This window comes from Sceloporus occidentalis, unplaced genomic scaffold, assembly GCF_023333645.1.
Source record: "Sceloporus occidentalis isolate IW3139 unplaced genomic scaffold, rSceOcc1.0.p SCAF_16, whole genome shotgun sequence".
In the NCBI taxonomy this organism is placed as follows: domain Eukaryota; kingdom Metazoa; phylum Chordata; class Lepidosauria; order Squamata; family Phrynosomatidae; genus Sceloporus; species Sceloporus occidentalis.
In genome coordinates, this window is record NW_028316996.1 from 6953026 (window position 1) to 6968946 (window position 15921).

The window sequence follows — 15921 nt, forward strand, 5'->3', positions numbered from 1 at the left end:
CTGATGTGTGTATGTGTGTATCCTCCACATATATGTAAAAATATACAGATGATTACACTTGGCTTTATTCTCACAAATCGCTGTCCGCTCTTTATATAATAGCGTTGAACTCTGCTAGGGCTTTGCACAGCGGGACGTTGCTGATCCTTTTCTTTAGCGGCGGATATAAATCACAGCAGTTGTGATCCACTTAAAAGCAGCTCTTTATCTTGTTTGTTTAGAGAGTTTTCCTTTTCCAATATATCTACGTTTTAAGCACATTCTGCCAGTGATGTTTGCTCAATGGTTTTGAATAAATGCCTCCTCTTCATCTTCTGAGAACGGCAAGTAATTCAGCGGGTAAAAACAATAAATAATACAAAACCCCAGAAAATGCTGACGTGTCCAGGGCAGGGGGATCCAGATGCTGCACCGAGAGTGATCCAGATGCACAAAATACTTGTGCTGCTTCTATGTAATGCTGAAGCATCAGTGTCACTCACCGTAAATAGAGAACATATTGTTAGGGACACCGACCATTAACTGTTAGCATCCACAACCACAGGAACATCGGTATAAGAATAAAAATAAGGCCGCTTTTCTGCAGGGGCTACCAGCCCAATCCCTTTGGCAAGGCTTACATTTAAAGGAAAAATGTCCGTCTCATACAAACATGTATGTATTTGTATTGGGCTCCTTCGCAATAATCATACCTTACTGCACAGGAGACCTTATACCTGCAAGTGAGGAGGTCATCAAGACTGACGTATTACAATTGTGACTGTTGGAGACACTTTTTGGGTTTTTTCCCTTAATGTATCAACACGACAATCTTTCTGTTTCAGGAGGAGATGGCTGAACTCAAGGCTCAGCTGTACCTTCTGGAGAAGGAGAAGAAAGCCCTTGAGCTGAAGCTGAGCACACGAGATGCCCAGGAACAGGCGTATCTGGTGCACATTGAGCACCTCAAGTCTGAAGTTGAAGAGCAGAAGGAGCAGCGCATGAGGTCCATCAGCTCCACCAGCAGTAGCGGCAAAGACAGGCTGGGAAAGGTTAGCAGCTTTTTATTTTGGCTGCTCTAAAGCATTTACCGATGTGCCAAAAGCTTACCCTATTACTTCTGCATACACGGGCCTGCTCAGTAACATGTAGCTGGTACCACGCAACGTTTCGTCTCACGTCTGCAGTAGCAGCAAACATCTCAGAGAAACCACAGCATGTAATGCATGTTTAGGTTTAATGAAAAAATACTGCTTCTAAAGTATTGTTATCCGACTTCAAGAGGAGGATTCATTTCCATAACTGATGTAAAAGCAGTCCGAGTGCTGGCCTGCCCTTTCTGTTCAGTCAAATTATCCACATTGATAATAGAGGACTTTTGAATTTTTTTTTTTTTTTATTCTCAGTTTTACATTATATATTCCCTTTGATATAATAAGCTGAATGATCAATCCCCTTTAATGTAAGATTTCTTTGTATTTGTTTGCATTTTATATTGAATGTATTACCACGTCTGCTTTGTTAGGACGGACCCATCATTTTCTTATGGTCTACATAATGTCATAGATATGGTAATGTGATTCGTGAAAGCAGTCTTTTCTGTCGCTAGCCATAAATCACGGCATTAGCACTATTACTATCCAGTGTCTATTCAGTCAAAATACGGAGCTAAAAGGGAATTTAACATCCGATTCCAGTAAAGCTGGAGAAAAAAAAGTTTTTAGGAGAAGCTGCAGTTCCAGAGCTCTGTTGTTGTGCACCAGCCAGTAGGGAGAAGGAAAGTACTTAATTAAGTTAATGGCAGTTCTTTCAGCGCATGCACACGGGTGATCCTACTCCCAGCTATTTCTGGATACTGGGGGGGGGGGGCTGGTGGCAGGGGAAAAGGGCAGATGAATTAATAGAATAAATGTTTGTGCTTACGACATATTTATGTTAAGACTTGTTGGGCTGATTGATCCCGTCTTGTATCGTAGGATTCTACTGAAGGATCAGCCTTGTCTTTGTCAGACCTAAGAACCTACAACGACAGTGAACTTGCCTCGGAACTCACTGGTGCACTCAGAAGGTGAGCACGCTTGTATTCATTGCACTTGGGGGGGAATTATTTAATGTTTTGGGCTAAAAGCTTTCCTTCTTCCACGTCTTCATGTCTGTGCTGAAGGCAGCTGTGTAATTAGACACCACGAGAAACAGACCGAAATCAGAAACCATCTTCACGGAGATATTATCTGTGTATTAAGTGCATGAGGTCATCTACTCAGCAAAAAATGACTGTCTCAAGTGAGATGCTGACATCTGATCCATTGGTTTTACTCTGCAGGAAGTCAAACATATATTTAAATTTAGGCTGATGATGTAATAGCTGTAAGATGTCACCAGTCTGTGGCCAGGCTTGGAATGCTTGGCTAGTTTCCATAAGTCCAGGTGGCAAGGAGTATAACTACGCCATTCATTATTCTGAGAAGACAGGATTCTTCTCGATCTGGATACGAGGATACGATCTGTCAACAGATAAGGGAAATGACTGCCTTGGTGCATTAGGTCACTACAGAAATATGCAACAATAGCCAGGAATTATGAAAAAAAATATTAATTTGCCCAATAAGATTTGGAAGTTCTTTTCTGCAAACGCAATATGTTCTTCGGTTACTACATTTCTGTAGATACGGCTGGAAGCTTCTCTTCCGCTATAGATCTTCAAAATCTATCTGATATTTCTGAAAGCTTGCAATATATACTGTGTATATGTGTATATATAATATATATATATATATTTTTTTTATATGGATCAGGCTGTCACACGTGTTAGTACCTGCTCGCTGTCGGGTGGGTTTGTCCAATATACAGATTCCCGGTATATGCTCCTCTCTCTTCACCTTGAGAGCTGTATATATAATATATGTAGATAAAGTCTACCTACAGTCTGATAAGGCACTAGGTGCCTGAAACCGTGTTGTGTTTTGTTTTTGGAGTCAGTCCCCATTTTTAGTGTTTGAATGCAGATTTCAATAAATCCTTTGGCACCTTTTGTATATGTTGGCGTTGGGCTGCGTTTTGATTTGTAATTTTATAGGACTCGCTCCTGATTCCTCCAGCGGCCTAAGTCGGACTTTCTTCATTTATTGCAACAGCAGAATGTTTTTCCCTTTCCTTCCACAAATTCATTAGGATTGTTTATTACGGAGCTTTGTGTATTTTTTTTTTTTTGTCTTCCTGGGCAGCCTGAGATAGCATGACATACCGGACCAATCACATGTGAAAAAAGAACTAAAATAATCCTAATTATCAGCGGGTCTGCTATTTTACACCTCCGTCATGTGGTTTTTTTTTTTAATTTACTTTTGATAAATAGCAGTAATATGCAATAATCCCCCCCCCCCCCGCAAACTGCTTAAAGGCTATGCTGGTGCATTATTAACTGAGGATATACTGCCACTTACTGGCCAAAGATATGAAGTACACCCTTCAACGTTACTATCTTTTCTAAAGCATCAACAATCTACACAGCGCCTCTTACAGTACATACACCAGGGCTTGACAAATTTGTTGTGAATCTAGGCGCCAGGTAAAAAAGTTAGGAGCCAGGATTTTTTTAAACTAACAGTTGGTTAGGAGTGATCTGATCATCATCAGCCCACTTACTAAACTCACAGCGTTTGACCTGGAAGCACCCTGGACTTTCAGGTCAGTGCTGTTTTTTTTTTTATTATTATTAATTATTTTTTTCTTTAACTCTTTCGATGCTGATGTTCCATTGGAGTACAGCATTGACTGATATTTAGTCCCCACAAGCTTGTGGGGAAAAATGTTAACCCCTGCAATGCCACGAATGTGTCATACACAAGTGTGGCATTGAAGGGGTTAACGCTGCAAGGTCGCTCTCATGGAGCGATCAGGCAGCAGGGGGGTGTTGGGGCTGGTGTCCACACTCATGTGGAGACCAAAGAACCTTCTCCCCTGTCCCTGAAGCTGCCTCTGGCAGCTGGGACTCAATTGCTGGTCTATAGACCAGCCATTGCAGGGAGGGGAGTCTTTGATGACTGCTGTAGCTTCCATGCCTACAGGAATCATCAAAGGGCTTGTGGGGGCTCGTTTTTGCTGTTGCTGGTCTGCCTGGGAATTAACCCCTAAATGCCGCGATCGCGTCATTGAAGGGGTTAACGCTGCACTGTCGCTCTCATGGAGCAATCAGGCAGCAGGGGGGTGTTGGGTCAGGTCCCCACACTTGTGTGGGGAACCAATCAACACACAACCCCCTTCCCGGAAGCTGCCTGTGGCAGCTGATAACACGATTGCTGGTTTTGCAGCAACCGCAGTTTCAGCCTACAGGCTCACTCCGTGGGAGGGATCTCAGGCTCGGGGGCGGGCTCTGAGTGGCTGTGCTGTCTGCCCAGACTCCTGGGCAGACAGCAACAGCAGCGCCCCCGTGTGGTTACTCAGCCTCTTACATCCACATTTTTTTATGGATGTAAGAGGCTGACAAAACCTAGGCGCCAGGACAAAATTCTCTGTCGCCATGGCAACCTGGCGCCTGGGATTTGTCGAGCCCTGACATACACTGTATGACCAAAGTATGTGGACACCTGACCATCACACTTGTTCACATTCCAAAGCCATGGGCATTAATATGAACCCCCCTACTTGGACCTATGATAGCCCCGCTCCCCTGGGAAGGCTTTCCACAAGAATTTAGAGTGTATTTGTGGGAATTTGTGTCTATTCAGTCATTGGTGAGGTCAGGCTCTGACTGTTGCACAAGAAGGTCTGGCTCACATTCTGCATTCTAATTCATCTAACCAACAGACCTGACAGAGTAACTAATGTGCAGGTCAGGGGGCATCTAGGAAATAGTGATCACAATATGATACATTATAACTTGTCCTTCAATAAGGGAACTCTTAGAGGAGCCACAAGAACTATGAACTTTAGGAAGGCAAAGTTTGATCAACTAAGAGAAGCCCTTAACACTGTAAATTGGGAAAATGTCCTCAAAAACAAGAGTACAGACACTCAATGGGAGATTTTTAAGGATATCTTAAATTCTCACTGTGAAAGGTACATACCGTATGGGAATAAAAGAGTCAGGAACAAGAGAAAACCAATGTGGATAAATAAAAATGTAAAGGGGCAATAAATGGCAAAAAAAGGCATTTAAGCTACTAAAACAGGAAGGCAGTGAGGAAGCACTAAAAAGCTATCGGGAAAAAAATAAAATATGTAAAAATCAGATAAAAGCAGCAAAAGTGGAGACAGAAAGACTCATTGCCAAAGAGAGTAAGACAAACCCCAAAATGTTCTTTAACTATATAAATAGTAAAAAGGTTAAAAATGAAAGCGTTGGCCCCTTAAAAAGTAATGAGGGAGAAGTTATAGACGGGGATCAGGAAAAAGCTAATCTATTAAATATATTTTTCTCTGCTGTATTCACAGAGGAAAATGAAATGCCAGGTAATATACAGCAGGATGAGATAAATGCCCCAGTACATGTCGCCTGTCTAACCCAGGAAGAAGTGCAGTGCCGCCTAAAAAAAATCAAAATAGACAAATCACCAGGTCCAGATGGCATTCACCCCCGCGTTCTAAGGGAGTTAAGTAATGTAATAGACAGACCCCTATTTCTAATATTCAAGGACTCTATAGTGACAGGGTCTGTTCCCCAGGACTGGCGCATAGCAAATGTTGTGCCAATATTCAAAAAGGGGACAAAAAGTGACCCGGGGAATTATAGGCCTGTTAGTTTAACTTCTGTTGTGTGTAAACTGTTTGAGGGGTTCCTAAGAGATGCTATTTTGGAGTATCTCAATGAAAATAAATGTATGACTCCATATCAGCATGGGTTTACAAGGGATCGGTCCTGTCAAACTAACCTGATCAGCTTTTATGAGGAGGTGAGCTCAAGACTGGATCGGGGTGAATCGCTGGATGTCGTATATCTTGATTTTTCCAAAGCATTTGATACGGTGCCACATAAAAGGCTCGTACATAAAATGAGAATGCTTGGGCTGGGGGAGAATGTGTGTATGTGGGTAAGTAACTGGCTCAGTGATAGGAAACAGAGGGTGGTTATTAATGGTACATACTCTGAGTGGGTGACTGTTGCTAGTGGGGTACCACAGGGGTCAGTTTTGGGTCCTATTCTTTTTAATATATTTATTAATGACCTTGTAGAGGGATTGTATAGTAAAGTATCAATCTTTGCAGACGATAATAAACTCTGTAACGTGGTTAACACAATAGAGGACAGCGCACGATTACAAATGGATCTGCATAGGTTGGAGGCTTGGGCTGGGATGTGGCAGATGAGCTTCAACACAGATAAATGTAAGGTTATGCACATGGGGAAGAAAAATCCAGGCTGGGAATATGTATTAAATGGGAAAACACTGGGGACGACTGACATGGAAAAGGACTTAGGAGTTTTAGTTAACAGTAAATTTACCTGTAGCGACCAGTGTCGGGCAGCTGCTGCTAAGGCAAATAAAATCATGGGGTGCATCAAAAGGGGCATAGATGCCCATGACAAGGAAATAATTCTACCACTGTACAAGTCACTAGTCAGACCACACATGGAATACTGTGTACAGTACTGGGCACCAGTGTACAAGAAAGATATAGTGGAGCTGGAGAGGGTTCAAAGACGGGCAACCAGAGTAATAAGGGGAATGGGAGGACTACAGTACCCAGAAAGATTATCAGAATTGGGGTTATTTAGTTTGGAAAAAAGACGGCTTAGGGGGGACTTAATAACTATGTATAAATATATAAGGGGGCAGTACAGAGATCACTCCCAGGACCTATTTATACCCAGGACTGTATCTATAACAAGGGGACATCCTCTACGGCTATACACCAGCACAGACGGGGGTTATTTACAGTAAGAGCGGTGAGATTATGGAACTCTCTGCCAGAGGAAGTGGTAATGGTAAACTCAATAAAAGAGTTCAAAAGGAGCCTGGACGTGTTTCTTGAAAGCAATAATATTACAAGTTATGGATATTAGATTAATAGGGACAGAACGTCGATCCAGGGATTTATTCTGATTCTGATTATTCTGCCATATTTGGAGTCGGGAAGGAATTTTCCCCCTGGTATGGGGCAATTGGCATCTGCTTCATAAGGGTTTTTTGCCTTCCTCTGGATCAACAGAGTAGGGACACAATATGTATATAGGTTGAACTTGATGGACTTTGGTCTTTTTTCAACCTTATGAACTATGTTACTATCTCAGTGGGGTTGAGGTCAGGGCTCTGCAGTCCACTCAAGTTCCTCCGCACCAAACTCATCAAACCATGTCTTTATGGACATTACTTTGTGGCCCGCAGGAAGGTCGTTCCCACAACTGGTGCTGGAAAGCTGAAAGCATAAAGTTGTCTTAAATGTCTTTGTATGCTGAAGCATTAACATTACCCGTCACTGGAACTGAGGGGCCCAAACCCGGGAAAACACCACAGACTGTTATCCCCCCTCCATCAAACTCTACAGTAGCCACTATGCAGTACGGTAGACAGAATTCTTCTGGAATCTGTGAAATCCGTATTGTTCCATCAGACTTTTAGTCCATCATTGAAGCATGATTAATCACTCCAGAGTCCAGTTGCGATGTGCTTTACACCACTGCAGCCAACGCTTGGCATTGCGCTTAGTGTTCTTCAACTTGCGTTCAGTTGCTCAGCCATGGAAACCCATTTCATGAAGCTCCGGACGCACAGCACTTGTGCTGATATTGCTTCCAGAGGCAGTTTGGAACTCTGTAGTGAGCGATCTTTACACTCTATATACACTCAGGAGCCCCACTGCGAGTGTGCGTGGTCTACCACTTCATGCCTGAGCTGTTACTCCTGAATGCTTCCACTTCACATGGAGCACGGCAGGAACTCCATGAACTGACTTGTGGTAAAGGTGGCATCCTATGACACCGCCAAGTGTTAAGTCACCGAGCTCTGCAGTATCACCCATTCTACCCATTCTACTGCCAATGTTTGCTATAGGGATGGCTGCCTATGTGCTTGGTTTATGCACCTGTTAGCAATGAGTGAGGTTGAACCACCTAAACTCAATAGTTACGAGGGGAGTCTGCATACTTTTGTTCATATAGTGTAAGTATATGACAAAACTAGAATGGGTGGATTAAGATTGAATAAATCTGCAAGTTTACGATATGCTATAGCACTGCATGGCAAGCTTTTTGTGGATGGTAACGAACACTCCGAGTGGAACTAAGAAAACTAGAAATGGTGTTTGTGTGTGTATTCATATATATGGTATGGTTTAAAAGTTTGGGGTCACTTGGAAATGTCCTTGTTTTTGAAAGACAAGCGAATTGTGCCCATGAAAACAACCTCAAATGGGCTAGAAATGGAGTGCAGATGTTAATGTTGTGAATGACAATTGTAGTTGGAGACAGCTAATTTTTACTGGAATATTTTCATATTTTATCACTCCCATCACTCCTGTGTTCCAATGGCGTGCGTGCGTGCGTGCGTGCGTGTGTGTGTGTGTGTGTGTGTACCCTGACCTCATCTGCTCTTGTTACAGGGAGAAGAAGCTTAAGTCTCGTGCTCAGGAGTTGGTGAGCGCCTTAGAAAGACTCACCAAGAGCAGTGAAGTGCGGCACCAACAATCTGCAGAGTTTGTCAATGATTTAAAACGAGCCAACAGGTAAAGGGGTAGTCCGTACCATTGCTTTTCTGTTCCCATATTGTGCATCGTGCTGTAGCGGAACTGCTCTGCTTTGTATATTATGTCCATCATGCATTCATTCAGTGGTTTATTTATGCCTGGATTTTTCGCTGTAAAAATTGATTTTTCACTTAAACCCAGGCTGAGCACCGTCAGCGTTCAGCACTACCTCATATGGGTATCTAGGGCCATAGCCCAGGAGAGACTATGCTGAATTTATATTATATTATATTAACCCTCTACTCTATGTATAACCGGCAAAGCTGGCACTGTCACCGTATATATACTTATTGACATCGGTCCTGTGTATTGATGAAATAAGTCACGTTACACTGCTGATGAGTCACATTGGGGGACCAGCTCACCGATCTGATAACCAGCCCACCTCTTACTGTCAAGGAATTGAAATCTTGTTCTGCTCCCATCACACTTAGCAGTCCATGGCTGCTGATGCCAGTCAGTATTAGGAAATATGCAAAGTGCTGGCGGTGTACTAATGATTATGCTTTATCTGTGGACAGTAACCTTGTTGCAGCCTATGAAAAAGCCAAGAAGAAGCACCAGAACAAGCTGAAGAAGCTAGAGTCCCAGATGATGGCCATGGTGGAGCGCCATGAGACACAAGTACGGATGCTGAAGCAGAGAATAGCTTTACTAGAGGAAGAGAACTCGAGGCCACACACCAATGAGACGTCACTGTGAACCCTGCAAACATATTATTTGTGCCATTGCAGGCATTCCTATGAAGTGAAGTCTGCACTACAGACATGTCCGCGACATAGACCAGCGGCTCGTCATGTCTTGTCTGGCCGCTCGCTCTAACTTGTGGTCAGATGGCTAGATGGTTCTCTCTATTCTTAGTACTGTAGAGGGAAGCAATATCTAACACGCGGGCTTCTCTAAGCAGAGGACTTCATCTAGGGCAGCATCCGCTTTACTTGCGCGAGACACTGGTATGTGCCAAACACTTGGATAACCCCTCGCGCCGGAGGCATCATGGAAACATGTTTGTGGCTCCAGGGGGAAGATGCATCTTTTTGCTTCGCATTTGTAAGAACTTTTCAAAGACTCTGAGGTGCGGTTCCAAAATGACTACCAGCAAAACACAAACTGGGGTGTTAATAATCTCCAGCGACCTGTACCAATACATCACAATGCCTTCTCTGCTCGCCAGATAGGTGCTCGCAAGACCCACACCGCTCAGCTTTAATAAGACACAGAAAGGGTTAACTGTTTCTGTTTAGTACACTGTGAGTAAAATTGCTTGGATTTTCCATTTTTAATGGGGATTGTCAAACTAAATAGCCTTTTTTTTTTATGTTTTCTTTTTCTAATGTGTATGCGTTGTACAGCATCTCGAGGTACACTTGGCTTCTGCTCTCACAGAACGTTCTTTCCTGCCGCTTTTTACTAAAAGGGAAAACATACAAACCAGCCTATGTGGTGATGTGGGCCGTGCCACACTTATAGCTTTATATGTGGGTACCATTGAGTGGATACAAAGTCTCTTAAGAAATATGTAGAGATCTTACCCTGATAACGCTCTGCCTCGGCTGGTCGGAGGGGTTGCAGGGGAGTCTTCTAGTAAGGCAAAGGCATTATGAAGACCTAAGTCCTTCTGCACGCTGAGCTGAGCTGGCCCCACTTACTTCGTAATCCATCACTCAACTCGGCCCTTATTGCAGGAGAAGCTTGCCAGTAATGCATACTAAACTCAATATTAAGAAACTAACAACTTTCTACCAAGCTCCCACTTTAGTGAATAAACCCAGCAGACATCAGAGGTGACGTTCATCACCAGTTATATTCTGCTAGCGTGTCGTGGCGGGCCGGACCGCAATACAATATTCTATGCAGAGTCTCCGGTGGGTATGTTACAGGGTATGTGGCAACACATCGCTATTCTTGGCTCACAAGCATAATCCTTGTATAATGTGATACGCAAAGCCCCGCTAGGTGTGCCGGATAAAACTGGATTCTCTTACCTTTAGAACAAGCTATTCGGGGCTGCATCCTGGTGGCAGAATAGTACTCATTCTCTGCTTTTTTAATACTGATTTATTCTGCCATGTGAGTGCCTGAGAGCCCTTTATTAATTCTCCAGCTTATGTTTCATTACAACAGCAAAATAAGGTATATATATATATTTATAGTTAAATACAATAAATACAAGACAAAAAAAACAACTATTGTAATTTAATGCTGCCAACCACTAGGACCTCTGTCCCTGACCATAACCGATAAAACTGGTGAGACCTTGGAGGCAGCCGAGGTTCTTCTGCAGACTTGCGATGGTCTGTATATCTCTGTGTCTGCGCTTTCCTAAATCGATGTTCAGAAACCTCGTCCAGTGTCCGTATTTTCCTGGTTAAAGGTGCACTTCCGATAAACGGTATGATCTAGAACTGTGCTGCTGGGCGTAGGATTTTTAATCTCCCCCAGACTAATAAATCTCTCTAAGAAATGAGATAACGTGCGCCAGGAGGTTTCTCGGAAGCTTCCTAGAAATATGCACCATTTATTAGCCTACTATTTCCATAAATGTGTAATAATCCCACGAGTAGCAATTTCATGGCATAATGTTGATTGCCCTTCCCTGTAAAACCTCTAATTTTATGCGGGGATTCTGTTCCAGGAATAAATTTTTTTATTTTTTTTTGAGAAAAAGAAATGTAATAGCTAAGATGAAGAGTTCTCCTTTCCATCCACGCCGCTAACAACCCTTACCAAGGCAGAAACATCTGAGACTCTGGCTGCTGAGGACTACAACTCCCATCACCATAAGATATCTAAACCTTTGCACCCTTTTCTGTCATTGCATACATTGGTGATTTGATTTCTTTACTGTTTGTATTAAATTAACTTATTGGTTATTAGCACCCTTGAATTGGGATGTTAAGGATGATGGATTAAATCAAAGATGGGATGACGAGGGGGTCTGTACATTTAAGAGGGAGTTATTATTGTTTTATATAGTGCCATCATATACTGTAGCGCTGTACAATGGGTAGACAGGATATAACAAGTAGTATATAGGGATGCACCGAAATGAAAATTTGGGACCAAAACTAAAATTTCAGAAAATGACCCGCAAACCTTTAAAAAAAAAAAAAAAATAGCCACTTTTAATAAAAGTAACACCAAAATGAGACCAAAAAAAAAAAAATCTATAACATTGATATATATATATATCAAACAGCATTTGCACTCCTGTCATGCCCAGGTATACCCAGATTCCAGCATGTACTGGCTGACTTGGCATGATAGGAGTGTGGTTGCTGTTAATTATTTATATATTTATATATATGTATGTTTTTTTTTCCGTCCAATTTTGGTGTGTTACTTACTTTTAATAAAAGTGTGGTTAACACACCAAAATTGGACCAAAAAAATCATATATATAATTGCTAACAGCAATCACACTCCTATCATGCCCAGAATGCATTGTTTTCCCTTTATCTATTATGTTACATACTTTTAGGTGTTTATTATTTGAAATTTTGGAGTGTGGGGGCTAATTTCCTGTAGAACTGCATGTGTTCAGCTGTTCATTCATGCACACCCTCCACTGCCGCAATGCATTGCGATATGCTTTGCTCAACTGAGGTGAACACCGCTGCCATCATTCTTTGGTTAGATATGAATTGTAGAACTCCGCAGCCATAAACACGTACGATGCTCCAGATGCTGGTCCCTGTATGAAGCAGGTCTTACAGGTCTCCTTTATGGGTTTAGACTTGGTTTGCTTAAAACATTTTATGGTGAAATTTTTTTCATGTACCGCTGGTGGAAAGTTAGGTTTTCCTATTTAACATATACCATGCGAATGGGTGCCAGCTGTCCTCAGATAACACACTGCAGTAACTGCTACAACTCTCTGCAGTGTGGGAATCAGAGCCTGCCTCACAGAACTTTGTCTTGTTACACACACACCCTTATATGAATGATGCATACTTATAATAATCCTAGGGCATTGATCATTCAGTTCTTCATGGGAAAGGGACCAGAAGTCTGATACTATTGATATTGACAGATATTGACACATATGTATGTGATTACTCTCTACAATGAAAAAAACCAGTTCAAATTCCACGTGTAGAGTTATAAAAATAATAATGAATACGCCTCAATCAAAAGCAGCTTCCAATAACACTCTTCCTCAGGGTGTTTAGCAACACAATAAAACAAACATGGAGCACATATATATGGGGAGAGAAAAAAACAACAACAATAATAGTGCAGTATGTACACACGATTGAAGAATGAATAGGGTATCAGATCCACTCACAAACAAGTTGGATAAAGCAGGCTCATCAAGGGTTCAGTAGAATATCAGCAGAATTTAATGGCTTCTAAAATAGTTGGAAGAGGCACAGCTATATATAGTGTGCAAAAACACAATGTAAACAAAGACAGAAATAGAATTTCTATTGAATACACACATCATTTGATTTTTTTCTCCTGAAGAAGCCAACGGACTATTGGCGAAACGCGTAGAGAGAGCTTCAACATCATCACAGCAGCTGACTCTGGACTGTCTTTGTTTACATTGTGTTTTTGCACACTATATATAGCTGTGCCTCTTCCAACTATTTTAGAAGCCGTTAAATTCTGCTGATATTCTACTGAACCCTTGATGAGCCTGCTTTATCAAACTTGTTTGTGAGTGGATCTGATACCCTATTCATTCTTCAATTGTGTGTACATATTGCACTATTATTGTTGTTGTTTTTTTCTCCCCATCTATATGCGCTCCATGGTTGTTGTATTGTGATTACTCTCTATCCTGACATAGAAAGGGTGGCAGCATGGTGTGCCTGGAAATACCTTTATTAAACAGAATGTCCCTTCTATAATATAATATTGTCACGTAAATTAGGCCAAATACTGTCCTGTGCATACCAGAGATCCATATGTACCAATACATTATTGCATCTTAAAGACTGCTTCAGAAAGATAATCAACTGGTTTTCATACCGAGGGACGGAACGCGTCGGCCTCGAGACCCATACATTCCTGAAACATAAACACACAAGTCTGAAAGCATTAATCTATGCCAGAGCTCCACGTTTATAGCGAAGCCCCTTTCAGATTTAGAGGACCATGCGTTTAAACACAGGCTATTGCGTTTAAACGGCACTGATGTCCCACTCAAAAACAAGGAGGCCTTGTTTGATGTTGGCTCCACTCATTCTGCCCCTATGCGAGCCACATAAATTGTACACCGTAGGCAAATTAAGACTTGTTAAGGTCTTGTTAAGGTTTTGGTTGTAACTTTAGTACACAAACTTTTGGTATTCTAGGAGGAAAGGGCTTTCATTAAACTGGTGCCTCAGTCAATGTTTTTTCTCCGTGAGAATCTTGTATTTCATCTCAATTGTGAGCTTTGGTTCTTTGTATTTTGGGGTACTGCATGGAAGCGCGTCTTTATTAATTTGCTATTTTTTATATCATTTCCCATGTCATGCTTAGTCTGAATGTATACATGTAATGGCAGACTTTACATGCCTTGTGTTGTCAATATTGTCTATTGAAATGGGGAATTGTTTCCCAGAACACAGCCTGTTAACACAATTGTGTAATATGTCTATGTTCCAATGCCTTCCTTAAAATTACCTGCTTCTGTCAAAAATGGTAACTTTGTTAATTTGATACAAAATGTAAAAAAAAACAAAAAACCCTGCATTTATTTATACAGAGCAATTTATAATTATTTTACAAATGTTCTTATATTCCAAATAAATAATAAACATGTGTAAATAGTTTGTATCCGGGAATATTCTTTGACTTTACTACGACTTCCTGGCATTGGGAAGATCCACAAAAAAAATTATCAGAATTACTGAGGATATGAAAATGAACAAAACCTCCAATATGCCGCTTTAAATGCTTCCAGGATTTTTTTTACGTCCTTATTTTTCTAAATATCCTTGTAAGGGAGACAAGATTTGTAAACAACTGAAATCCCCGAGATTGCGACCAATTTAATAGCTGTGTTCAGAAGGGAACTCACCTCATTGCCTGTTCCTGTTAATTACACATAAGATGGCAAATATGATTCTAAAAAAACAATTTAACCGAAAATCATACATCACATTAGCAGCCTGAACGACTCTGATCACTTCCAGGAGCGGACAGAAAAAAAAAAGCATAAGATTGTATTATGGTTTATTTGTGAAACTTAATAAAGACTGCAATTAAAGTTTAAGAGCACCTTTAAAACTAGGGGTGTTTGTGAATGAACACGTCTACATTTACATGTAAACAACCGTTTATTTACGACCGCTGCGGAATCAAACGAGGAGGGAATAGAGTTACGTTTATTTTTTCTCATTCAAATTCTACAATTACCACTTTGTGCCCTTTTATAAACCCCAAAAACATACAAGACTGAACTGCTTTTGGAAAGTTTTTTTATTGCAGTTTGATTATTATTGTAGGGATCGGTAAGAATGAGCAAAAACAAATAGTTCAGGGAATGAAGACTTCATCAGGTATGGATACAGATGAAAAGTTAAATACAGGGTGAAGGAAAAATAAAACGACTACAAACAGCGCACTCAGTAAAAGTGTAGGCACGAGTGATATATACACAATACATGTAATACTCAGATTTGTTTTTTCCATGCAAAGGGCACTTGAAGAACAGATCAAAAAGTACCTATAAAAACGACCCATTTGGGTTCCAAAAGTAATGTACATGCAAACAAAAAGAAAAGCCAGTCAATCGATTTGCGGCCAGTGTCATTATTGTATCAGTTATAGACAATAAAGGGAGGGCTGTGTTTTGTATCACAATGGATAACATGTTAGCGGTGAACTATGGATGCATGTAGTACACGTGGCACCAAAACCAGTGAATCCACGTTACACGTATTCCGATCCAGGAGGGAATGGTAAGCCTTGTAGAGTCAAGGCCAATGCCAGAAAGAGAAGAACGAGAGCTAAAGCGCTTCCTCCCCTTCTGCACATGAAGGTGATTACTTCTGAAACTGGCTCGGCCCAACCTCACCCGTTGCATCCACCTTCATAAAACCAGTGCAAAGCGAATGGTAGGTTTCTGGCATATTAACCCCTTCAAGACCGGCGTTCTCGTACTGCGTCATTCCTTGAAGACCGCAGTTTTAGTTAAATAATTTTTAATTCCGTGCTCGTGATTCACGCATCATCGATGATGTGCCTGGTACGTCCTGGTCTGTGGGTGACACCCAACCAGGAAGTTCCAGGTACGTCACCGGTACGGAAGGGGTTAAAAAAGGA

General features: G+C 41.5%; 1 protein-coding gene across 1 annotated transcript in view; it reads left to right on the forward strand.

The window, feature by feature from the left end:
• LOC149302976 (colorectal mutant cancer protein-like) overlaps positions 1 to 9363 on the forward strand; it is a 133241-nt gene extending 123878 nt beyond the window's left edge. Inside the window, exons 16-19 of the mRNA XM_089481729.1 lie at positions 825 to 1031; positions 1956 to 2047; positions 8518 to 8640; positions 9183 to 9363. Coding sequence (XP_089337855.1) covers positions 825 to 1031; positions 1956 to 2047; positions 8518 to 8640; positions 9183 to 9363 — 603 coding nt within the window. The remainder of the gene's footprint in view (positions 1 to 824; positions 1032 to 1955; positions 2048 to 8517; positions 8641 to 9182) is intronic.
• The last annotated feature ends 6558 nt before the right edge of the window (positions 9364 to 15921 follow it).